Raw genomic sequence first — 23,016 nt, 5'->3', positions numbered from 1 at the left:
CAGAGTGGGCACTGTGGGCACTGAATGGTCTCTCCCATCCCCAAATCCCTCAGGAAGGGTAGGATGTGGGCACCAGCAGCAGTAGGAGAGGCAGGACTGGTGGCAGGGCTGGTGGCACTTGGTTTTGAAGGTCCAGGTAGGAGCTGTGCCATGCTGGCTGTGCCAAGGGGCCGGTGGGAGCTGCTGGAAGAATCTTGGCACAGCTCCCTGCAGGCTCAGCACTCTCCCTGTGCCCCAGGTGCTGCTGGAAGCCCTCTACTTCTCCCTGGTTGCCAAGAGGCTGCACCCAGAGGAGGATGACACCTTGGTGGAGCAGCCCTGCGTGGAGCACGTGTCCGAGAGGATCAGCAAGGTCCGGCCCCCGCAGGGATTTGCCCTCTTCCAGGCCAAGGAGGAGGCCAGGAAGGTCAAACTGCTGCACAGGATGCTCAAGGTGGGACATCTCCTGCTGCCTGGTGCCCAGGGCTCAGACAATCTGTGTGTGGGTCCCCCCAGTCTGGCTGGGGTGCCTGAGTGCTCGGCTCCAGCTCTGCCTCAGTTTCTCAGCCTCTGGCTCTGGTTCTGTTGCATGGCTGTGGACAGCACTGCTCTGCTGCAGGACTGGGATCCAGCCCTTCCATGCAATCCCATTTTTACTCTTTGCTTCCCAGAATTTCCTCATCTACATGATGTTCTTGCTGGTGGTCCTGCTCACCAACTACGGCGACGCCTCCCGCACCAGCCGGGCCTTCCTGCTGCAGAGCTCCATCAAGCAGCAGCTGGGCAGCAAGGACTTCCTGCTCATCAAGAGGTGCCTGCCAGCCCTGGGGGCGTCAGGGGGGTCGGCTCTTGGGCTTGTGCTCCACAGTGTGTCCAGTAAGAGGTTCCTTGGTGCCCATGTGGAGCTGGGCACTCCACAGGACAGAGCAGTCCTGTTTGTTTCTGTGGTTCTGCTGCTCCCCTGGAGAGCAGGGGGCCCTCTGGGGATTGAGAGGTTTAATTTCTCTGAGGTTTAGTGATTTTCCCAGTGGGAAAGGGCTGTGGGAGCTGATGTTGATCTTTCTGGAGCTGCTCTAAAGCACAAGAGGTTCTCTGTCTCCAGAATTTACAGCCTCAAGTTGTAGTTGTGAACAGGGTCACAACAGCCAGAAATGGCATCTTGGCCAGAGTCTGCCTTTCCTCACTCTGCACATGAGTTTAACTGGATTCAGTTTCCCCAGCTGATTTTCCACAGCCCTGGGAGCTCCCAGCAGCCCAGTCTGGCACTGGGATCACTGGGCTGAGGGTGTGTCCCTGCAGAGCCCTGGGCTCTCTGTGCCCATCACTGTGGCTTTGTGCCTCAAAGTCCCCGGAACTTTGACTCAACCATCTCACACCTTCCCCCCGCAGGTCGGATCAGTTCTGGGTGTGGATGTCTCAGGTGTTCCTCCCTTACCTGCACAACAACGGCTCTGGCCAGGAGAGCCACAGCACCACGCTGGGGACAGCGCGGCTGCGCCAGCTCCGCCTGCAGGGAGGTACGAGGCTGAGGGAGCCCAGGGACGGTGGCTCTGCTGTCACAGCGCGAGGTGACAGCCCTGGAGGGCTGAAACGGGCAGCTCTGGGTGCAGCTGGGCTCAGGGGAGGCAGCACAGGCTGGGGAGGCAGGGGTTCTGCTCTGCAGAGATGAGCTGGGGCAGTGGATTGTGGAATCCTGGAGTGGTTTGGGCTGGGAGGGACTTTCTGGGGACACCTTCCATGTCCTGGCCTTGGACACTTCCAGGGATCCAGGGGCAGCCACAGCTTCTCTGGGCAGCCTCCCCACCCTCACAGGGAAGATTCCTTCCCAGTATCCCATCTAAGCCTGCCCCTGGCAGTTTGAAGCCAGTGATGTATGCAGGGAGCGGAGTGCAGGTCCCCAGTTACCCAAGGCACTTGGGATGTCTCTGTTCTCCACTTGTACCCAGCTAATCCACTCTGACCTGGAGGCATGGCTGTATCATGACTCCTAAATTGGACAGCTATTTTTGTTATTAATACCCATCCTTTCCTGAATCCCTGACTTGTGCATGCCCATTCCCTCACCCTGCTGCAGTGGTGGGGATGAGTGTGGAGGGGTTGGGAGGGAAGGTGAGCTCTGTGCTGGCTGTGCTGGGCTCACAGGGTGGTCTCATTGCAGCTGAGTGCCAGCAGAGTGCCCAGGACATCCTGCAGGGCATGGGCAGTGCCCAGAGGAGCTGCACTGACCAGCACAGCTTTGCCACTGCTGACTATGGAGTGGGCTGGGAGAGCACAGCCAGGAACGGGACGGCGGCATGGGCACACTCAGCACCCGACCTGGCAGGGTAAGGGCTGCCCTGCCTGCTCCTCCCTGCTCCCCCCCCTGCTCCTCCTCCTGGGACCCTTACAGACCTCTCCAGGGTCTTTTCAGGTGCCCTGGGTTGTTCCCAGCCCTCACCTCAGCCCCTGAACCTGTCAAAGGGAGGATGGACATGGAAATTCCAATGCCTGAGCAGCAGCGTTGTGCTGAACTGGGGTTCAGCTCTGCTCCTTCCAGGGCACACACAGGGCAGGGGAGCCCAGCACCCCAGATTTCTGCTCAGGGGGTGACAGCAGGTTGTCCTGCACCCTGGGCAGGACATAAATCACACTTGGTTTCTTCTCTGGTGTGTCCCCAGAGGCATCATCTCCATGCAAGTGTGGGCCACCACAGGGCTCGGGGCTGTTCTGAGGTTGGGAGCACTGAGGTGGATCAGTGCACCCCTGTAATCTGTCTTGTGAAATAAATCCTGAAGGGCAGGGTCTGCATCTGCACACTGATCCTGGCCTGCCACACAGGAGAGCAGGCAGTGTCCTTCAGCCTCACCCACGGCTCCTCTTCCCCTGCAGGATCTGGTACTGGGGCTACATCTCCTTCTACGACAGCAGTGGCTACGTGCAGGAGCTGGGCCCTTCCCTGGAGGAGAGCCGGGCTCAGCTGGAGTTCCTGCAGCAGCACACCTGGATCGACAACATGTGAGTGAGGCAGGCCAGAGGGACTGTCCTGCTGTCACCTGGGCCCCTCAGCAGTGCTGGAGTGTCACCGTGGCACCGCATCCATGTGCCACCCAGCAGTGCTGTCCCAGCCCCTGAGGTGCTGCTGTCCCCCTGCAGGAGCCGGGCAGTGTTTGTGGAGCTGCTGCAGTACAACCCCAGCGTGGACCTGCACGTGGCCCTCACGCTGCGCCTGGAGTTCCCCGGGGCTGGCCAGGCCATGGCTGCTGTCACCATCAGCCCCTTCCCCCTGCTGCGGCTCAGCGGGGGCGTCACCCTGCAGCTCCTCATGATGGTCAGTGTGAACCTCCCCTGACCCCCTGCCCGCTGCTGGGGGGCTCTGGGACCCTCACCCAGGCTCGAGCTGCTCTGCATGAGGCCACTTGTCCCCACATCTGTCACCCTGCCTGGGTGTGGTGTCAGCAGAGCCCTCATCCCCTGGGCACTGCCCCCCTGCCACAGGGGCACTGGGTGTGGGCACTGGGTGTGGGCACTGGGGCCCTTCAGGAGGGTTTGGGGTGCTGGATGAGCGAGGAGGGCAGGGCAGGATGCAGGGGGTGCTCCAGGGGTGCAGTGGTGGAGCTTGGCCTGGTTTGGGGGGGTTTTGCTCTCCTGGGGTGCTTCAGGGTTCCCCAGTGCAGCACAGCAGTCAGGGTTTGTCCTCTCATCTCCTGGTAACTTCTCCATTCCTCCTCTCCTGGTAACGTCTCCATAACATCTCCTGGTGTCCTCTCTGTTCCTCCCCCAGGTGTTCCTCATGCTGTTTGTGGTTTACTTCGTGGTGTCAGAGTCTCTGGCCATCAAGAAGGAAGGCAGAGCCTACTTCACCCTGTGGGGCAACTACAGCCAGTGGCTTTTCATCCTGCTCACCACGTGCACCGTGCTGGTGCACCTCAGCCAGGCCACCCTGGCTGACCAGCAGTGGCTCAGGTACCTCAGCAACCGCAGGGGCTTCACCAACTTCTACCAGGTGGCCTTCCTGAGCTCCGTGTTCAGCAGCCTGGCCGCGTCCCTCCTCTTCCTCCTGACCGTGCAGGTACGGGGGGCTGGGGGAGCAGCAGTGGGTGCTGGGTGCTTTGGTCCTGCTGTGCTGGTCACCCCTGCACAGCCCTGCCAGGGGAGGGGGTGGCAGGGAGGCCACCTGTGTCCCTGCTGGGCACTTTGGGTCTCTGAGGCCTCTGGACCCTGATTCCCTTGGGGAATTCAGTTGGATGGTTCTGTCTGGAAGGAACCTCAGGCTGGGGTGTTTGTGCTCTGCTGGGGTTTGGGTTTCTCACGTGTTTTGTCTCACCCTTCCTGGGCTGGGGGTGTGTGTGTAACTCCCTCCTCTCCCCTCCCAGGCTGCCCAGCAGCTGCGCTTCGTCCGGCAGTGGTCGGTGTTTGGAAAGACCTTCCAGAAGTCCCTGAAGGAGCTGATGGCTGCAGGGGTGGCCTTCGCCCTCCTCCTCCTGGCCTACGCCCAGCTCGGCTTCCTGGTAACCACCCTGTCCCCGTCCCTCACAGAGGGGCTGCTGGTGGTCCTGCTGCCCCTTTTCCCTCAGCCTGGCATGACATGAGCAAAGCCCCTGGGTGCCCTGGGTATGCTGTGCCCATCCTGCCACCAGCACCTTTGGCCAGGGGCTGTCCCCGTCCCAGCCCGTTTGTGGGGGACAGGCCACCCCTCAGGGCCCTTGTGGAGGGGATATTGAGGGTCAGGGGAGCACTGTGCTGCTGCTCCCTCCTCACACCTCTCTGTCCCTCCGCAGCTCTTCTCCTCCTCCTCCGAGTCCTTCCGCAGCGTGGGCAGCAGCGTGCTGCTGCTGCTGGCCCTGCTGCGGGGCAGCGCCAGCCTCCGGCCCTGCCTGCCCGAGGCCTCGGGGCTCTGCTGCCTCTTCTGCACCTCCTACGTGCTGCTGGGGGCGTGGATCGTGCTGCGGCTGCTGGCGGCGGTGCTGCTCCACAGCTACCGCGAGATGCGCTTCGAGCTCTACCGGCCCGCCTTCGAGCCCCAGGACTACGAGATGGTCGAGCTGTTCGTGCGCAGGCTCAAGATGTGGATGGGCTTCAGCAAAGCCAAGGAGGTGAGGCCAGCCTGGGAGAGGCCAGCCTGGGGGCTCTGGAGAATGGGCATGGTGGCACAGAGCAGCACCCACCATTGTTGCGGTGAACCATCCAAGTGTGGGGACACGAGGCTTACTCCATTTTGCTCAGAAGGCTGATTTATTGTGTTATATATTATATTAAAATACTACATTAAAACTATACTAAAAGAACAGAGAGAGAAGAAGGATCAGAAGGCTACAAGGAACAAGAATAGAATAGAATGCCTAACAGAATCTTGTGACTGCTCACAGCCTCGGCACAGGTAGCTGTGATTGGTCATCAATTGAAAACAATCCACATGGAGCAATGGAAGATGCACCTGTTGCATTCCACAGCAGCAGATAGTTATTGTTTACATTTCTTTCCTGAGACACTCAGCTCTCAGGACGGGAAAAATCCTAGCAGAGGATTTTTCATAAAATATCATAGCTACACACCATCCTTGGCCTTTCCCTGCCTCTGGCTGCTTCCTGCAGCTGGGTTCCTCTGGCAGGTGATGGCTGGAGCAGTAACCACCCCTGGGGACCCAAGAGAGATGGGGAACTGTACAGGCATCAACTGCCCATTCTCAGCCCCACAGTCCCACGTGGCTTTATCTGGGATCCAGCCCATGCCTGTCACACCAGGAATGGCTGGGAGCAGCCCTGGAGCTGTTTGGAGTGTTCCCCCTTCCCAGCTCCTGCCCTAACCCTGCCCTTTTCTCCTCTCCCCTCCCAGTTCCGGCACAAGGTGAGGTTCGAGGGGATGGAGCCGCTGCCCTCCCGAGACTCCAGCGACTCCAAGTCCTTCCGTGGCCCCACTCCCAGCGCTGCCTCGGACAGCTCCAGGACCTCCACGTCCTCCAGCCAGCTGGACGGGCTGAGCCTCGTGCTGAGCGCCCGCGACAGCCTGGAGGTGGACGCCGACATCCAGCGCCTGCTCTCGCTCTTCGAGATGCTCCTGGCGCAGTTCGACCGCGTCAACCAGGTGACGGAGGACGTGTCCCGCATCGAGCACCTGCTCGAGTTCTCCCGCAGCCGCCGCGCCCGCAGGAGGCACCGCGGGCCCCCGGCGGGCAGCTCGGAGCAGGGCCCGTCCCCGGAGGAGCCGGGCACGGAGCCGCTGTCGCCGCGCTGCGCCGGGGCCGTGCCCGTGCCCGGGCGGCTGCTGCGGGCCAGCCGCGGGGTCAGCGCGGGCACCGCGGGCAAGCCCTGCGCGGCCAGGAGGAAACGGCCCCTGCGGGCCAAGAACCGGGTGCACCCCACGGTGAAGTAACGGGGCTGCGGGAGCCATGCCCTGGCAGGGCTGTGTCGGGTGGGCTGTGCCCGCCCGGAGCTGCCGCGGCGGCTGGGCCGGCCGGGCACGGGGACGCTCCGGCCACGCCGCTGGCACGGCCACCGGCCCGCCAGAAGTGGCCCCATGGGAGCGTTCCAGGGGTAGAGGTGGAAGGGGAGAAGGCCGAGCCTTTCCCCAGGGTGTGAGCAGGTGCAGGAGATCCCTGCTGGCTCACAGGGAGCAGCTGGGGCTGTTCAAGGGCCCCGGCTGCAGCCGGCCACAGGTGGGACTGGGGTGGGTACAGGGGGACAGGACAAAGCTCCCTCCCTTCCCTGCTGGCTGTGCCGGGTGGGAAAGGGAGAGGAGAGCCCCAGGCCTTGAGGGTTTGAACCAAGTCTTGGATTTTTGTCGACCAGACGCACTGTGGAGGAAAGCGACAGCTTTCGAGAAGGTATTTAACCCACCTTGTTTTTTAAGCATAAATAGATATATAGAGAAATGCTATCTACACCCAGAGCAGTTAATTTCCAGTATTGGCTACTTTTATCCTCCAGAAATTGGTACTATTATTTGTATTTAAAGAGATCCAATATTTAAAACAAAGGACATTGCAGCGAGCTGGGGACGAGAGACCCCTGGGCTGCCTCAGCCACCTCCCAGCGTGGGGCTCCCAAACTCCCAGCGTGGGGTTCCCAAACTCCCAGCGTGGGGTTCCCAGCGTGCTGGTGTCACTGCGGTCCCCACCTGCCCTGTCCCCCCACTGTGGCCCCGGGGTGCAGGCGCCGCTGGCTGCTTGGCTTCTCTAACCCAAGGAATGTATTGCCCTAAGTATATGTATTTTTTTTTTTGGTTTACTTGTTCCTATGTACTGCCCAGCACTTTAAACAAGGCTTTCCTCGGCTACCAGTGACACGTGCGAGCTAAGAATGGGATAATATATCACAAGAGCAGTATTTTGTTTGTTTAAATCATAAACTGAAATGGGCAGGGAGGAGGGGAGCGCAGCCCCAGCTCAGGCAGCAGTGCCAGCACCTTCCCTGAGCACAAAGGAGGCAGGTGAAGCCTTGAGGGAGCTTTTTTTGGGGTCCCTCCAGCCCTGCCAGCTGGGATTCACCATGTGCTGGGCTGCAGCTGCTGGGCTACAGCTGGCCTGTGCCATGGGACCCCCAGATCACAGCCTGGGGGTGCCTGAAGCCCCCCCAGGGGCTGCCTTCCCCTCCCCAGCCCCATTTCACCTTATGGCTATTGTAAGTAATTTATACGGGGTTTGTTTGGTTTTTAAATGTATATATTTTTGTATGTTTGCTATATTTTCATAGCATCGGTACCGTGTTTGAAACATGTAGATAGGAGACAGAACACTATTGTCAGAGTTATTTAAAGGATGTATTAAGTGCTTCTTCCTGGGAATGTCCCGTGTATATAAGGATTGGGTGTCTGTGTGTGTGTGGTGCGTGTGCTCTCCTGGGCTGGCTCGGGGCAGTGGCCACAGGTGGATGGGGAAGAGCCCCCAGTGGGCTCCTCCGTGTGTTCCAGAGCCTGCTCCATGCTTTGGACAGGTGAGAGGGTGGAAGGGAAGGCTGAGGGGGCAGAGCTGCAGGGCAGGGAGACTTTTCCAGGTGGAGAGAGGAGGCTCCTAAAGCACTTCCATTGCTCCATCCCCTCCTGAGCCTGCCCTCCAGCCCCCAGATGTGTTGGACACTTGTGAAGATTTCATTCCAGCATCCGTGTGCCCCCTTGGCCACGTGAGTCAGGCTGCAGGGGGACACTGGCTGCTCTGGGGTGCCTTTGGGACAGGTCTGAGTTACCTTGGGAAAACTCAGGAGCTGTGCAGGACGGATGTTGTGGAAAGGTTGCAGAGGGATCAGGGCAGGAGAGGACAAGTGAGGTGGTGCTTGGTCAGCATGGAGGTGTTGGAAGAGCAGAGGGCACAGAGGAGTGGAGTGCACAGGGGAGAAAAGCAATCCTGGTGACCAGGACAGGGGGGGGAGAGGGCAGAGAGGGGCCCAGAGGGCAGGAGTGGGGCAGGGAGGTGCCTGCAGCAGGCAGAGCCCACAGCTGGAGGCTGGGACCAGGTGCTGGTCAGCTCTGTGCTCAGGAAAAAACCCTGGTTTTCAAGCCAGAGATGTTTGCCTTGGATTTTTTGTTTCTTTAACTTGCCAGGCAGCACAGCACCAGGCTCAGCTCTGGCACGTTTCCATGACTCCTTTTTGGTGACAGGGACAGTGCCACGTTCCCAAAGCCAGGCAGTAAGAGGAGCAGTGGTGAGGTGTCCCAGAGAGCTGGGATGTCCCCAGGGCTGGAGTCCCTCCAGCTCCAAACTCCTCTCCCCACACACCTGTCTCACCTGTGTGGAGCACCAAGGGTGTCAATCCAGCCACTCCAAGGGCTCTCTGGGAACATTCAGTGATTGAAAGGTCCCAAATAAACCAAGCAGGTCTTGGAAGTCTCTTTGAAGAGCCAAAAAGGTCAGTTCCTGATGGTCAGTTCTCAGCTCGAGTATCCTCATTAGAGGAGGTTGGGAGTAGGAGGACGGGCCAGAAGTGCCCCAGATGTTTTTGAGCAGCCATTCCTAAGCTAAGGGGCAGCTGGAACAAAGATGCTCCCCAAATCCAGCTGGATTCTTGTTCCCAAGTGCCTGTTCCTTGCCCTGCGTGTGTGTGTGAGTGTGACTCGGTGTGTGTGACTTTTCCAAGTGCTCCTGCTGATGCCAGAGGAGCAGAACCGGGATCAGACAACTGCCCTACTTCCCTGAAGTACGGAGAGCAGCTCTGCCCCCCACAGTCCCTCGAAAAGCCCAGCCCTGCGTGGTGGGCAGCACCCACAGCTGCCAGCAGCTCCTGTGCCAGCTCCAGCAGTGTCCCAGGGTCCCCTCCCTGTCCCAGCCAGAGGGATTCAGTCATGGACTTACACCCTCACAGCAATAAACTTGACTCAAAGCCCATAAATCCCCCTGAATGTATATTTTTGTGTTTGTAGTCACCGAGAGATGGTGTCTTATTTATTGCCTTGAATCTCACAGTGATGTATCAGGATCAAGCTGCTTAAATGAAAAATGAGGCCCCCATGCATTCGTTCCAAGGGAGAGGGAGGGACTTCTGTAAGTGCCTTATTTTTTCTAATTTTTGGGGTTTTTTTAAAGAACAATAAGATTGTGACCAAAATGCCAACAGTTGCTGTCTGGTCAGCATTTCACTGCAAACAAAAATGGTGTATTTTGTAACTGTGGGGATGTTTCTTACAAAGTGACAAAGTCAAATAAACACTTGACTGCTAAAACCTGGCTCAGGTGGTTTTGTCCTGCTCCAGATGCTCCTCTCCACCCCACCCTCATTCTCTTTGCAGCCATAATTTTAATTAAGGTCTCCTGCACAGGACAAGACACTTCCTAAAATCCTCCAGCTGGTGTTAATGAACGAGCTCACCTGTGGTCACCGGGGGTGGCACAGGGACAAGGCTGGCAAAGTCCCCTCCCCAGCACAGAGGGAATATCCCAGTCCAGGACTGGAACACAGCCAGGAATCTGTGTCCAGCACTGGGAGGGGTGGTGGTTCCATCAGCAACCCAGGCTGGGAAACTAAACCAGGACAGGAGGAAGGATTTATACTGAACTTTCCCAGGACAGCAAGACCACACTGATCAGACAAACATTTTATTTCCTTTACAACTCAAACACTCGAACACAACAGACACTTGGTGTTCCCACACACCTGCACAGGCGAGGGCTGTCCCTTTGTCCCCTCACCTGTCCCTTCACAGTCCCACCCTGTGCACATTGCACTTGTCTCCATCTCCCTGCTGGCAGCCATTCCCAAAGCCACGCTTGCCACTCGGGGGCCAAGCAGGAGATGAAGTTCTCACAGTATAGTCCAGCTTATGAGGTGCCTCCCAGTTGGGTGCTGTAGTGTCTGGTGCCCTCCTTGCCTCAGGACGGGCTGCAAGTCCCATTCCAGCTGTGCCCAGCTGCCCTGGAAGCTCCAACTGAGCTGCTTCAGTCTCCCCTGAGAGCCTCCCTGTCAGGGAATAAACAAAACTCCTGGGGAGACGATGTCCCAAGACTTGTCAGCAGTCAAAAATGGATTTATCAGGTGCATGGGGAAGGGTGAGACACCCCAGCATTCCTGCAGCCAGGGAAGTTCTGCAGATGGCCAAAATGAAGACAAACCTTGGGAGCTTAAGCAGCATTTTGGGCAGGAGAGAACTCAAATTAACTCTTTCCAGAGCTGGCAGCAGAATGAGTCAGAACATGAAGAGTCCAAGTGCTGACAGCCCTGAGGTTCAGGGAGGAGCTGGGATTCTGGGGTGCTCAGAAATAGCAACTGGATTTTCCATACTTCATATTTCATTCCCAATAAAGTCCTCAAAAATCCCACAATTCCTGTACCTTCACATGAGGATGTGCAGAGTATCATCCTTTGTCTGCTTCCACCAGGAGCTGGTGTGGAAGGAGTCCAAAGAAAGGTTCTGCAGGGAATTTCCCAACAGAGAAGCTTTGAAACAGCTCAAATCAAACCAAACACGGTGGGTTGGTCCTCTGGGAGCTCCTGCTGGACATCCAGTGTCGTCCTCAGGGGCACCCAAAGCTCCTGGCAGGTTCAGTGCCAAGTCCACATGCAAGGAGCAGCCAGGCTGCGCCTCCCACTCCCTGTGTCCATGCAGGTGCAGGGATCAGCAGGCAGGGAACACAATTCCGTGGCCTCAGTGTCCCTGCAGGGACACCCCGAGCCCGGCCCTACACGAACTCAGTGAAGTCGTCCACAGAGGAGATCAGCCTCTTCCTCTGCCCCGTCTCGTAGGTGGGAGGGGGGTCCTGGGGCATCTGGGGAGGGGGCTTTGAGGGGGCAGAGGGGTGCAGCTGCAGGGGAAGGCCAGGGCTCTGGTACTGTGTCTCTTCACGGAGCTGAAAGGCAACGGAGAGCAGGTGAGCTCCATTCTCTCCAAAATTCTTCCCAATCTCCATCTGGGCAGGGCAGGTTACCAGGACACTGTGGCAGTGCCACTCTGTGTCCAGGTATTGGACATCAGGAGGAATTTCCCCATGGAAAGGGTGGTCAGGCACTGGAAGGGGCACAGGTTTGGAGTCCCCAAGGAATTCCTGGAGGTGGCAATCTCCGGGCTGGGGATAAGGTGGGCATTGGACACAGGTTGAACCTGATGGGTTTGGAGGGCTTTTCCAATATCAGTGATTCTGGGATTCCAGGATTAAGCTTCCCAAAGCCCTTACTGCCAGTGAAACTGTTTGACATTGCCACACTTGAACTGGACGATCCTTAAGGTCCCTTCCAACCCAAACCCTGTGATTCTGTGACCAGCTGGACTCTGAGCTCTGCACACACAGCCCTCCTCTCACTCAGCCAGCTCTGACAGCTGGCTTCACCTGCCTCAGCTGCAGGAAGGCTCAGGGGAGCCCAGTCCCACCCCTGAGAGCAGCTGCACTCACCCGGTGCCGCAGCCTCTTGATGTGGCGCAGCCTGGCGATCCACTTGGAGGGGTAGGTGTCCGTGGGGTTGGATCTGCTGTGGTGGACCTGCGAGGCCATCTGGGTTGGGAAGGGTGGGGAGAACAGGGAAAGACAGGAGCCACATTAACATAACCACAACAATAAAATTAATCAAAATTTTCAGAGCAGTTTGACGGCAACTGCAATCCAGCTCTGAGTTAGCACTGTTCAGGTGCCAACTCTGGCTTCAAGGTCAAGTAGAAAAGTTTTTCTTTGCTCCAGCAGGCCCTCCCTGTTTCCTTGGAAGCTGGTGATGGGCCAAGGCAGCAGCTGGGAGCTCAGGGAGCTGGGGGTACTCACATTGGCATGCAGGGCCATCTGACGGGCCACGAAGGGCAGGTTCTTGTCAGAGATGATCTTGGCAACACTTGTGTCCACCAGACCCTCCATGTCTTTAATTTAAAGGAATAAGAAAAAATTCTCATAAGACAGTTAAGAAGAAGCCAAAGGTTCCCAGTAACTAAATATCTAAGTCAAATAAACCTGAGGAATTGTATCAACCAAGTCCCCACAAGCTCCATAGCTCCTGCTCTAACAGAACCCGCTCTGCAATTCTGGCTCCCAAATTCTGGCTGCTCCATAAAGGTTTGGGGGCTCTCACATGAACCAAGTGTGAGGCAGAAACCTGTGGTAAAACTGCTGAACCCTCCATGTCCTCCAGCATTCCCAAGCAGCTGTTGGAGGGAGGGATCTGCTCTGCTGCTGGCACTGGGTCCTGAGCACGAGCAATCCAGAGAGGGTACATGAGCAGAGCAAACCCACATCTAACTGGGCAAACTGGTTCCAGAGGGCTTTTCCTGGAAGTTTTAACTTTTGAAACATGAAGCACAGCACAGGCTGAGGAGTTCCCACCTTTCCGGCACTGCAGCGTCACCAGGTTACAGTCATAGTCCAGGGGGGTGATGATCACATGCACAAAATTGAACTGCCCCTGAGGAGAAGCCAATGAACCAGTCACAAACATTTCCCTGGCAGCACTGTGGTTTGAGAATGCCATAAACACCCACCACAGCCAACAGTTCCCCCCACAATCCCCACACAGCTTTTAGGGGAACACCCACATACATGAAGGTTACAACCCTGTGCTCCTGCTGTAACACACCCACGAGGAAAATCCCCTACCTTTATTGTGCCCAGTTTAAAATCCTCTCCAGAATCATTGTAAACAATGGAAACAAAATCATTCCCCAGGTGCCTCTTCTTGTCACAGCGGTATTTATCCAAATCCTTCGTGGGCATCAGAGTAGCAATGTGGAAAATGGCTGGAAGGGAACACAGAGATGCTCAGGCTGCGCTGGGAAAGCAGCAATGGTCACATGCAGTACTAAAAACACAAACTGTGCTCCCCCAATAGGTCTGTCCCTGTTTGTGACAGCTGAATCCAGTCCCACGGGATGCTCCAGGGGTCCCTGGAGCACAGAGGGCAGCAGCCAGTGGGAAGGACCACAGCAGTACAGGGAGGAGGCCCTCGGTTAGGGAGGAAAGAGGCAAAAGAGCTCAAACCAGGACTCGCCCTAAGTGAGCTCTGCAGAGCCCCAGGAACCTGCAACCACCCCAAGGAACTCCATGTGATGAGCACAGAGCTGTGCAGAAAAATTTGGGAAGTTCACCATATCCTGCTGGATGATTTCTGCACTGCCTGGTGCTGCAGGAGCTGGGTGACACTGCAGTGACATGAGCCATGCCTACAGCAGTGTCACCCCCTGCTCTGAACTGCTCTTCAGAGAAACACAGCAATACTGACACCACCCTCAGTGAACAGCTTTTACAGCAGCTGGGGACAGCAGCTAAATCTGCAAACCAAACCTTGCCAGCCTTTAAAGAGCTGGTAATTTCACAGATTTACAGGGCAGATCTTTTCACAGAGCAGACTGTTTTACACAGCAGACCATTATAAACTGGTGTGATGTTTTCTTGTTAAGTAAGGCAGGTGTGTTTTGGCCTGAACTTTATCCCATGGCTTGCAGAGCCACCAGAGAGAACAGGAGGGGATCAGAGCCCAGCCCATCCTCACCACCTCCCTGGGATGGAACACGGAAAGCAGGCCAGCTAAGGTGAGGACACACCATCCACCCTTCCAGCTCACCCTGCATGATGTCATCGTGCCAGCAGTAGGTGAACTGCCCGTCCTCCCCACACACATCCAGGCCGCCCAGGTAGATCTTGTCAGGCTGGCAGTCCTTGAGCTCGATGAGCTTGCCCAGGCCCGTGAGGAACTCGGTGTAGCGGTAGGAGCCGTGCTCGTTGGACAGGATGGCGATCTCGTTGTTGCTCTGGGACACAGGGACATGTGTCACACTCAGTGCCATGCCAGCAGCACTGCACCAGCACCACAGACCCTTCCTGGGATCAGGTGATTGCCCTCTCAGAAGGGTTTCATGCAGGAGCTGATTTTTAGCACAGGAAATGAAGGAAAATGAAGGCTGCTGCAGGAACAGGGCAAATCCCACAGCTGGAGCAGGGAAAGCCCAGAGCTGGAGAGGTTCCCAACACCCCACAAGCATTCAGGCCCTGCACACACTCACCTGGCCCTCCCCAACGTAGAGCACTGCAATCTTGTGTGTGTCGTAGGATGGGATCTGATCCAGGAGCTGCACCGACCTCTCAAACGTCTGCAACCAAAACAGGGACACACCTGAGCAGCCTGGGAGGTGCCTCCCAACCCAAACCAGCCCAGCATTCTGCCAGCTTTAAATAATCCCCTCCACAGCCCCAACACAGAGACCTCCCACCTGTGGCACTGCTGGTAGGAAACACCTGTAAACTGCAGCACCTGAGCTGGATATTTGGAATTATCATCTGAATTCCAAGGAAGTCATGAGGTTAAAAAAATTAAGGATTTATACAACTCCTTGCCTACCTCATTTGGCAACAAGAGGGGTTTGTTGTTTTCATCACCAAAGAAGGGGGAGTGGTACAACTGTAAAAACACAAAGCTGAAGGAGAGAGGGAGGGAAAAGTCTGTTACCATAAGAATTAAGTCAGTTTTGATCTGTTGGAGGTAAGAACGTTATGTACAGCAGAAAAATGGCAGGAATTAAAATGCTAACAGGGTATTATTCATCTTTTAGAGACACTCTGAGTGCCTGGACTACCTGCAGTTTGCAACAGACCCCTGTCAGAAAAACAATGATGTGTCAAACAGCAGCAGCCACACAAATTCCCTGCTCAAAGGCAGGGAATGGAGGAGCAGGAATGCCCTCCACAGCCCTGGGGACATTTCTAGGCTCTCAGACACATCATTGTACAGACATCTGCATTTTACCTGCGCTCAATCAGATGAAAAGCAATTTTGGACAGCTAACAATACCCCAGGTTCAAAAAGCAACTCTTAAAACCCTTCCACTCCTTCTTAGGATTTTGCACATTGTATTTCTTGAAATGCAGAACTAGCAAACCCTGTTCACAGCAAAATTAGCTCTGGCTAACCTGCGGTCAAACCACAGCCCCTAAATTAAGTATGTGAAGCACAGAGGAAACTACCCATCTATTCCTTTCACCATTTGGGAGTTCTGTCTCCTAATCCCCAAGTTCATTCAGTGGCAGTGTGGTCAGCAGGTCTGTATCAGCTCCTGAATAAAGCAGGTAATTAATATTTTAATCAGATGCTGTGCAGCCCCTGCGAAGGAGCCCTGCTGGAGCAGTACGTGAAGCACAGAGGAAACTACCCATCTATTCCTTTCACCATTTGGGAGTTCTGTCTCCTAATCCCCAAGTTCATTCGGTGGTAGTGAGCTCAACAGGTCTGTATCAGCTCCTGAATAAAGCAGGTAATTAATATTTTAATCAGATGCTGTGCAGCCCCCACGAAGGAGCCCTGCTGGAGCAGCTCAGGGCCCTGCACCCACCTGGGGTTTATCCCAGGGACTTTCTCCGCGTTGGACGCTGCTGCCCTGCCCTTGAAGGCGTCCCTGTCGATCCTCTTGCCCCTCCTGGACGGCGCCGAGTCGGAGATGGTGTAGCCGCGGGGCCGGTGGCCCGAGGGCGAGCGGGGCGAGGCGACGGCGGCGCTGCCCCCGCCGGGCCCGGCGGCCCTGCCGTCCTCGGCCCGGCCCGGCCAGCCGCCCAGCCCTTCCCCTTGCAGGTTCCCCGACTGCGATTTGGATTTCACTTCCGTGCTCAGCCTGCGCGGCGCGTCCCGCCCGTTGGCGTCCTTGAGCACCTCCTGCAGCGTCTGCAGCTCCGGGGAGGAGCTGGACTTGCTGAGGGGCTGCGAGGGCTGGAAGGAGAGCTCCTCCAGCGCGCCGCCCTCCTCGCGCCCGATGGGGATCCCGCCCTCCGCCAGCTCCTCCGCCCTCAGCGACTTGTCCTCCTGGCTGGACGTGGAGGAGGACTGCGGAAAAAACAACAACAAAAACAAAAAACAAAACAAAACAAAAAACCCCAACAAAGAAAAGAAAAGAAAAGAAAAGAAAAGAAAAGAAAAGAAAAGAAAAGAAAAGAAAAGAAAAGAAAAGAAAAGAAAACCCAAAATAAACAAAAAAAAACCAAACAAAAACCCAAAATACCCCCAAAAAAATAAAGGAAAAAAACCCAAAACAAAACAAAAAATAAAACACACAAAAAACCCCCAAGAAACACAACACAAAAAATACCCACAAAAAACAAAACAAAAAACAAAACAAAAAACCCCAAACCAAAACAAAAAATACCACAAAACAAAAAAAACCAAACAACACAAAAAACCCCAAAAAACACAACACAAAAAACCAAAAAAACCCAAAACAATAAAACCCAAACAAACAAAACAAAAAACAAAAACAAACAAAAAACAAACAAAAAACAAACAAAAAAACCCAAAAAACAAACAGAAAACAAACAAAAAACACAACACAAAAAAACAAAAAAAAATCAAAACAATAAACCCAAAACAAACAAAACAAAAAACAAAAACAAACAAAAAACAAACAAAAAACAAACAAACAAACAAAAAAACCAAAAAACAAACAAACAAAAACAAACAAAAAACCCCCAAAAAACACAACACAAAAAAACCCACAAAAAAAAAACCAAATACCAAAACAAAAAAAACCCAAAACAAAACAAACAAAAACAAAACAAAAAAAACAAAACAAACAAACAAACAAACAAACAAATTAGTAGTTTTAATGGAATCAGAGCATCCCGGCATGGTTTGGGTTGGGACAGACCTGCATGCTCATCCCATGGTGGCTCCCAGCCCCAGTGTCCAGCCTGGCCTTGGGCACTGCCAGGGATCCAGGGGCAGCCCCAGCTGCTCTGGGCACCTGTGCCAGCCCTGCCCGCCCTCACAGGGAATGATTCCTTCCTTTCCTGACAGCCAGAATAAAAGCTGCCAACAGCAAGGCCCGAGGCACCCCAACCCTCCCAAGGAAAGGTGGGCAGGAAGGAGCACAAAGCAATGTGGATCGAGTCCCTGATAAACCAGGATTTTCGCCCCCAGTGCCACCAGCGAGCAGTTTTGAGGGCGCCATGAGGGAGCTCGTGGCCAATCCCCCCCGGCTGTCCCCCCCTGCTCGCCCTGGGCCTGTCCTTACCCTGCTGTACGAGTCCTGGGCTTTTCCAAACCTCTCCTCGCTCAGGACGTGCTCGGAGCACGAGGTCTCCACGTCCTCGCTCTCGGGGGACTCGGCGGGGGACTCGGCCTCCCTGAGCTCCATGTCGGCCGGGCTGCCCTCCTCCAGCACCACGGCGGATTCTACGGAGACACGGGCACGGCGGCTGAGGAGAGGGCACGGGGGCCAGGCCCCCCAGCTCTCCTCTCCTCGCAAGCACCAGCCTTTTCCCTACGGGATCTCAACGGAAGGCCATGCCGAGTGAGTGCCCTGGCATCTCTGGAAACGTCAGACTCGCTCCTGGCTGCCCTTTTTTCCAGGGAATAAATCACCTCGCCCTCACAGCCTGCCTCGGGCCAAGGAAGTGCAGATGTTTTTTCCAATTGTTACTGGTGGACAACAGGGCACGGGATGAGGAAACAGGACGTTGGACGTGGGTTACCAGGACAGACAGGAACTACAGAGATATAGGAAAGTCTGGGATAAAAGCTCACTGGAGACATCAGCTCTCAAAGGGAGCTTTTCTTGCACTGAAATGCAACGCTCCCGTGCCTTGAGGCCTACAAGGAGATAAGAAATTTTCCTAGGAGCCATTTCCTTGCAGTTTGGCAGCTTTCCTAGAACATCTCGGGAGAAGCAGAACAATTCAGCCCTGACCATGTGGAAGGACGAGAGCAGGGGTGACAGAGGCACTGGTGGCATCTGCTCAGACACACAGGGAGTGGAACCACACTGACAAAAAAGCTCCGTGGAAGCCCTGCCTACGTGGAGGATTTAACCTTGGATCTGCTCCAGGCACTGACCACAGGGATGAGTCTGACCAAAGGCTCCTCCTGGCCTTGCTTTTTGTCCTGAGGAAAAGGCTGGAGAACAGGAGGCTTCCCATTATGCACACAAGGGACTGGAAGACCAATCTGAAAGGCCAAGATTTGTTTTCCAAAATAATAACGATAAAAGTAATAAAACCAAAAAATTAGCACACACAAAAAATATAAAGAAAATCAGCAAAATTAAAAAAATATATACAAAGAAAAAAAATCACTAAAGCAGCTTTTCCTGGATTGATTTCAGCTCGCAGGACCAAAGTTATTTCAAAGAAGCAATTAAGAGTTAGCATTGCACACACAAACCTTCTAAAAATACAAAACAAACCAAAAGGAACCAAAACAACGTGCTGATCTGGTTAGCTGTCCAAGCCAGAACACACCTGCAGATACCCAGTGCTGCCAAGCTCCCCTCCTACACCACTGCCACGATTGCTGGTGCTTTGAAACAACCCAAGCACTAATTATTCCTTAGGTGGGAAGAGAATAACAGGAGCAGAGGGAAGAACAGAAAAATATTGAACTGCAGCAGCTTTGTGTTGCTTTGAGAGGGCTCTGACAGCAACCAGCAGCAGCTCAGAACACCCCACTGCTCTGCTGGGAGTTTTCCAGTGAAGGAAAGAGGCAGAAAGACATTTGAACCCTCTAATTAAAATCACAAAGCATTGCAGGTTATCAAAGCAATGCAGGTGTTGTGCTCATAAGGTGTGTAATTTGATCTCCACTTCATTTAATTATGAAATAAATTTTACTGAAGTGGAGAAAGATTTTACGTTATTACAGAGCTTCTAAAAGGTAGAATTTAGCAGGTTTTCTGCTGCAATATATTTCTTTTTTTCATTGAAAAAGCTCTTAGCCAGGCTCCATGCTGGCTGAACGTTATCCATACATGAAATATATACATATTATCAGCTGCTTTCATCTTTCAGTGCCCGATTCTGGCAGATGCCTGTGGGCTGAGCAGCTCCAAGGGGAGCCTGTCCTGCAGCACACCCTGCTCCCCTCACAGCTGGGAGCTTTTCCACTGGGCAGAGCACAAAAGCCAATTGGAAAATGCAGCTGCAAATGAAGAATTAATTAATCCGGCCACGTTTTGACAGGTCATTTAACACTGGCCTCATGACTCACGAGCCACCCCAGCTAAAAGCAAAGTTGCTTTGAGGAACTGTCTGCACTTGCAAATGTTGGATCTGGCTTGGACTTCTTCATGCTAGTCAAGATCCCATTTGTTGAGAGTGATGAGACTGGGGACAGACAGGAGACATGGAAGGGGAAAATGAGGCATGAGGGATAACATTTTCTATGAATCAGAGGTGTTCTTCTATGGCAATACTGTTTGGTTGGTTTTTTCCTTAAAGATATATAAATATACCTGCCCAGGATATGCTCCTGTGCAACTTCCCTTGACAACTGGACTGGTACATGGAAGAGAAAGAGGCCACTGCAAAGGGAAATCAAGTGAGCAGCTACATCAAAAGGAAGGAGAGACTATATGAAAAAAATATAAAAAAATTAAAAAGCACAGAGTTTAAAATGTAACCAAGAGCCTAGTTTAAAACAAACAAATAAATAAATGAAACAAAGGAAAGAACAAGCTGGGATAAGCTCACCAGATGCCAAAGGGATATTAAGGGCACAAGGTCTCAACATGAATAAGGAGGAATAAACACATCCAACAGTGCAGGCTCCAACTGCTCCCTTTGCAGAATGCATTTTGTGAGGCTTAGGAACAGAAAATCCCTTCCTGATATCCCAGCACACACAGGAATCCAGGCTGAGCCTTTCCTGACCTGCATAAGGTCACTTTCAAACCCACAGAAGAGTCTGAAAAATCTGGGTAAAAGACCCACAGAGGTTTAACCTCTAAAGGGGCAGAAAGGCATGTGACAGTGGGACAGCAAAACTCCTTCCAGTCACTGCCCAGCCAGCTCCAGCAAGTCTGGTTAACAAGGATGTGGCCAGAATGACTCCCAGACTGGCACAGGAGTGGCATTCAGGTGGCATGGGTTCAGCTCTCCACTCAATATACCACACATTTTTAGTCACAGAAGTGTTTATGGAGAATAATTTTTTTGTTTGTAAGAGATGATCATTTGATTTTGACTTCAATTTTGTATTTACATGTTCTGAAATACTAAAATACACACCCTGCCTTGCTTAAAACAAAGCTGAAAACTGGCATTTTTACCAGATTCCCAGACAATCCATCCCATTTTCCCCAGCAAAGCCTGGCCTGCTGGTACCACTGCTCAATTCTGATGGTGCCTGCAGTGCTCAGAGCCTGAGTGTTGGATATCACTGCTAAGAGCTCGAGCAGGGGCTGCAGAAAGCTTTAAAAACTGCAGCTGTTGGTCAACACCAACCTCCCAACATTAACAGCTTTTTAAGAGGAACTAGCAGCACATTAAATAGAGTGAAAATCCTTGGCCACTGTGTTAAAATCAAGCCAGCAAATGAAACTCTGAACAGTCCTCTTCAGAGGTGGGTAAATCCAAGAGGATTTGCATTCTGCTGTGAAAGGCAGAGGCAGCCAGCTCCTCCTGGCTGGCAAGGGCTGGAGCAGGCCATGCCCCAGGAACCCGCCGCTCCGAGCGCCCGACACAGACTCCCAAACTGAAGACAAATGGAAATGGAAACGCTGCATGGAAAGATCCATCCACAAGTGGGATGCCCAGATCAGCCCCAAACGTGTGGGAGAGGAAACAGATCCATGACTTTGTTCATTTTCATTTGGGGAACACTCCAACCACACGACTCCTCCAAAGCAGCTCCGCTACTCCCCCGTCCTCCTCTTCCCCCACGCGCCAGCAGAAGCGAGGAGGAAGGGAATCCTTCACCTCTAGGGACAAGAGCTGATTCTCTTTCTCACTGCTGACCCCCTGACAGTCCCAGGTGCTCTGGCAGCCCTGCAGGGACCCAGCAGAGCCCGCAGCTGTCCCGCCCTGCCCGCAGCCCCACCTGTGTTGGAGCGCTGCAGCAGCGAGGGCTTGGCCGTGCCCGTGGCCAGGCTGGAGGAGGGCACGGACAGGGATTTGTACAGAGCCGTCTCCCGGTGCTCCTTGAAGCGTTCTGCAGCCATCAGGGCGTTGGAGAGCTCCTGCAGGGGCATGTTGTTGATGTCTGAGGAGAAGGGGCTCAGCGGGTTCTCCAGGCTCATCAGCCAGCTCGTGTTGCCTGCACCAGACCAGGGGGGAAGTGGTCAGTACTCCCAGCTCTCCCACAGGTTACAGCTTCTGAAATGCTCAAATTGGTTTGGAATTTGCAGGTAAAAAATCCAAACTGAGCAAGTTCTGGGCTTTTCTGCAGAATGACTCGATTGATTTGCTACTCCCAGTGCTCTGCACTTCTTCACCCCAAGCTCCTCAAAACCCACCCCTGGTAACTCACTGCTGCAGCAGATTCCCAAAGCCACCCAAAACACTGAGGTGTCCTAATTAACACCAGGCCAATTATTTTCTCATGAAACAGCTTTCAGTTGAAGCAGATAATTCCTGTTAATCTCGTGGAACACATTGGTGTTCAAGCATTTTGACCTTGAACAGGTTGTTATTCCTTCCCTAAGAGCAACCACAACTGAGCTGCCCAGACTTGTGGCAGCCCCTGGATCCCTGGCAGTGCCCAGGCCAGGCTGGACAGGGCTTGGGGCAGCCTGGGACAGTGGGAGGTGTCCCTGCCATGGCAGGGGTGGCACTGGATGGGCTTTAAGGTCCCTTTCAACCCAACCCATCCCACAGTTCTACAGTTTCAAAAGGCAGTAAGCTATAAACAGATTCATTTACAACTAAATATGGGTTTTTCTCCTTCCCCCAGGCTCTGGTCCCTCCCCAGGATCCACCCCACACTCAGGTACTCACCTGTGGGCCTGCGCACCAGGATCTCTGCCCAGCCCTGGGTCAGCAGTGGCACGTAGGCAGCCAAGTTGGCTTTTTCCTTCTGCAGAGCTGTCTGTGGAGCAGGACTGGCCTTCTCTGGGCGGGCTGCAGCAGCAGGAGGGCCCTGTGTCCCTTGGGAAGTTGAGCCACTGGGAAAATGGGAGGCTGAGCTGTCTAAGGCACCAACACGTAAGGCATGACCACCTGGCAGGACAGACACAGTCCAAGGGAGAGACAAGCTTAGTTAGCCCCAAAAATATCTCAGGAATGAGGCTTTTAACCTCTTCTACCAGCTGCATACACAATATACTGGTTTTATTCCCCTTGTCATTATTACAATTATTATTGTTACTATTATTTCATTTTAATCATTAAACTTGCTCTTCTCTCAAGCCACGAATTTTCTTACTTTTCCCCTTCCAACTCTCTCCTCCATCTCCGTGTGGGGGACAAAGTGAGCACCTGGGTGGGGCTTAGCTGCCAGCTAGAAAATTTGAGGTTCCATGTGTTCCTTATAAACCAGTTTATGTGATCATCAAAACTCTCCTGCAAAGACAGGGAAGGAGGAGGAGCTCCACCACACCTAAAGCCAACAGCTCCTGCTACCTGCCCCTCACTAAACAGCAGACAGCTCCAGATCTCCAGTTAGCTCAGACACAGGAGGCACCTGCACCTTCCAGCTGTGGCAGGGAGAGCCCAGGATGGGAACTCACCCGACATGGATCGGACTCTGTTGCGGGAGCTCCTGCAAACCTGCTGCCCAGCCTGGGACTCCAGCTTGGCTGGAGCCTCCTTGGTCTGTCTCACTTGCAAAACAGGGTCTGAGCTGTAGGAAAGGAGATATTGGTGATGTTGAGGGAGGAATCAGCCGTGCTGGACAACTAAAACACTCCTCTTATGCCAAGAGGAAGAACTACAAAGATGTAGCAGTGGTTTAGGTGACTCTGTCAGCTGGAGAT

The 23,016-nt window shown here is 54.0% G+C and overlaps 2 protein-coding genes across 9 annotated transcripts in view; one reads left to right on the top strand and one right to left on the bottom strand.

Annotated features, from left to right (window-relative positions):
- The window catches only part of PKD1 (polycystin 1, transient receptor potential channel interacting), an 82,599-nt gene extending 72,993 nt beyond the window's left edge, over window positions 1–9,606 (top strand). For all 3 annotated transcript variants that reach the window (XM_064390079.1, XM_064390078.1, XM_064390080.1), the window contains 10 exons: window positions 239–433; window positions 651–790; window positions 1,369–1,496; window positions 2,138–2,303; window positions 2,848–2,973; window positions 3,112–3,286; window positions 3,740–4,027; window positions 4,332–4,466; window positions 4,737–5,051; window positions 5,791–9,606. In XM_064390079.1, coding sequence (XP_064246149.1) covers window positions 239–433; window positions 651–790; window positions 1,369–1,496; window positions 2,138–2,303; window positions 2,848–2,973; window positions 3,112–3,286; window positions 3,740–4,027; window positions 4,332–4,466; window positions 4,737–5,051; window positions 5,791–6,327 — 2,205 coding nt within the window. In that variant the 3' untranslated portion in view covers window positions 6,328–9,606. The remainder of the gene's footprint in view (window positions 1–238; window positions 434–650; window positions 791–1,368; window positions 1,497–2,137; window positions 2,304–2,847; window positions 2,974–3,111; window positions 3,287–3,739; window positions 4,028–4,331; window positions 4,467–4,736; window positions 5,052–5,790) is intronic.
- A 357-nt stretch (window positions 9,607–9,963) lies between these two features.
- Window positions 9,964–23,016, bottom strand: part of TSC2 (TSC complex subunit 2) — a 33,262-nt gene continuing 20,209 nt past the window's right edge. For 3 of the 6 annotated variants that reach the window (XM_064390081.1, XM_064390082.1, XM_064390085.1), the window contains 14 exons: window positions 22,771–22,883; window positions 22,040–22,261; window positions 21,144–21,359; window positions 19,558–19,626; window positions 17,344–17,504; window positions 15,676–16,160; window positions 14,688–14,763; window positions 14,353–14,439; window positions 13,914–14,100; window positions 12,950–13,089; window positions 12,680–12,758; window positions 12,128–12,219; window positions 11,768–11,866; window positions 9,964–11,227 (listed from right to left, as the gene is read on the bottom strand). In XM_064390081.1, the coding sequence (XP_064246151.1) occupies window positions 11,060–11,227; window positions 11,768–11,866; window positions 12,128–12,219; window positions 12,680–12,758; window positions 12,950–13,089; window positions 13,914–14,100; window positions 14,353–14,439; window positions 14,688–14,763; window positions 15,676–16,160; window positions 17,344–17,504; window positions 19,558–19,626; window positions 21,144–21,359; window positions 22,040–22,261; window positions 22,771–22,883 (2,194 nt within the window). In that variant the 3' untranslated portion in view covers window positions 9,964–11,059. The remainder of the gene's footprint in view (window positions 11,228–11,767; window positions 11,867–12,127; window positions 12,220–12,679; window positions 12,759–12,949; window positions 13,090–13,913; window positions 14,101–14,352; window positions 14,440–14,687; window positions 14,764–15,675; window positions 16,161–17,343; window positions 17,505–19,557; window positions 19,627–21,143; window positions 21,360–22,039; window positions 22,262–22,770; window positions 22,884–23,016) is intronic. The other 3 variants (XM_064390083.1, XM_064390084.1, XM_064390086.1) reach the window with 1 other exon arrangement.

Source organism: Passer domesticus, chromosome 15, assembly GCF_036417665.1.
Source record: "Passer domesticus isolate bPasDom1 chromosome 15, bPasDom1.hap1, whole genome shotgun sequence".
NCBI classification, from domain to species: domain Eukaryota; kingdom Metazoa; phylum Chordata; class Aves; order Passeriformes; family Passeridae; genus Passer; species Passer domesticus.
The sequence above is the reverse complement of the archived record's forward strand: the minus strand, read 5'-3'. Positions and strand labels throughout refer to the sequence as shown.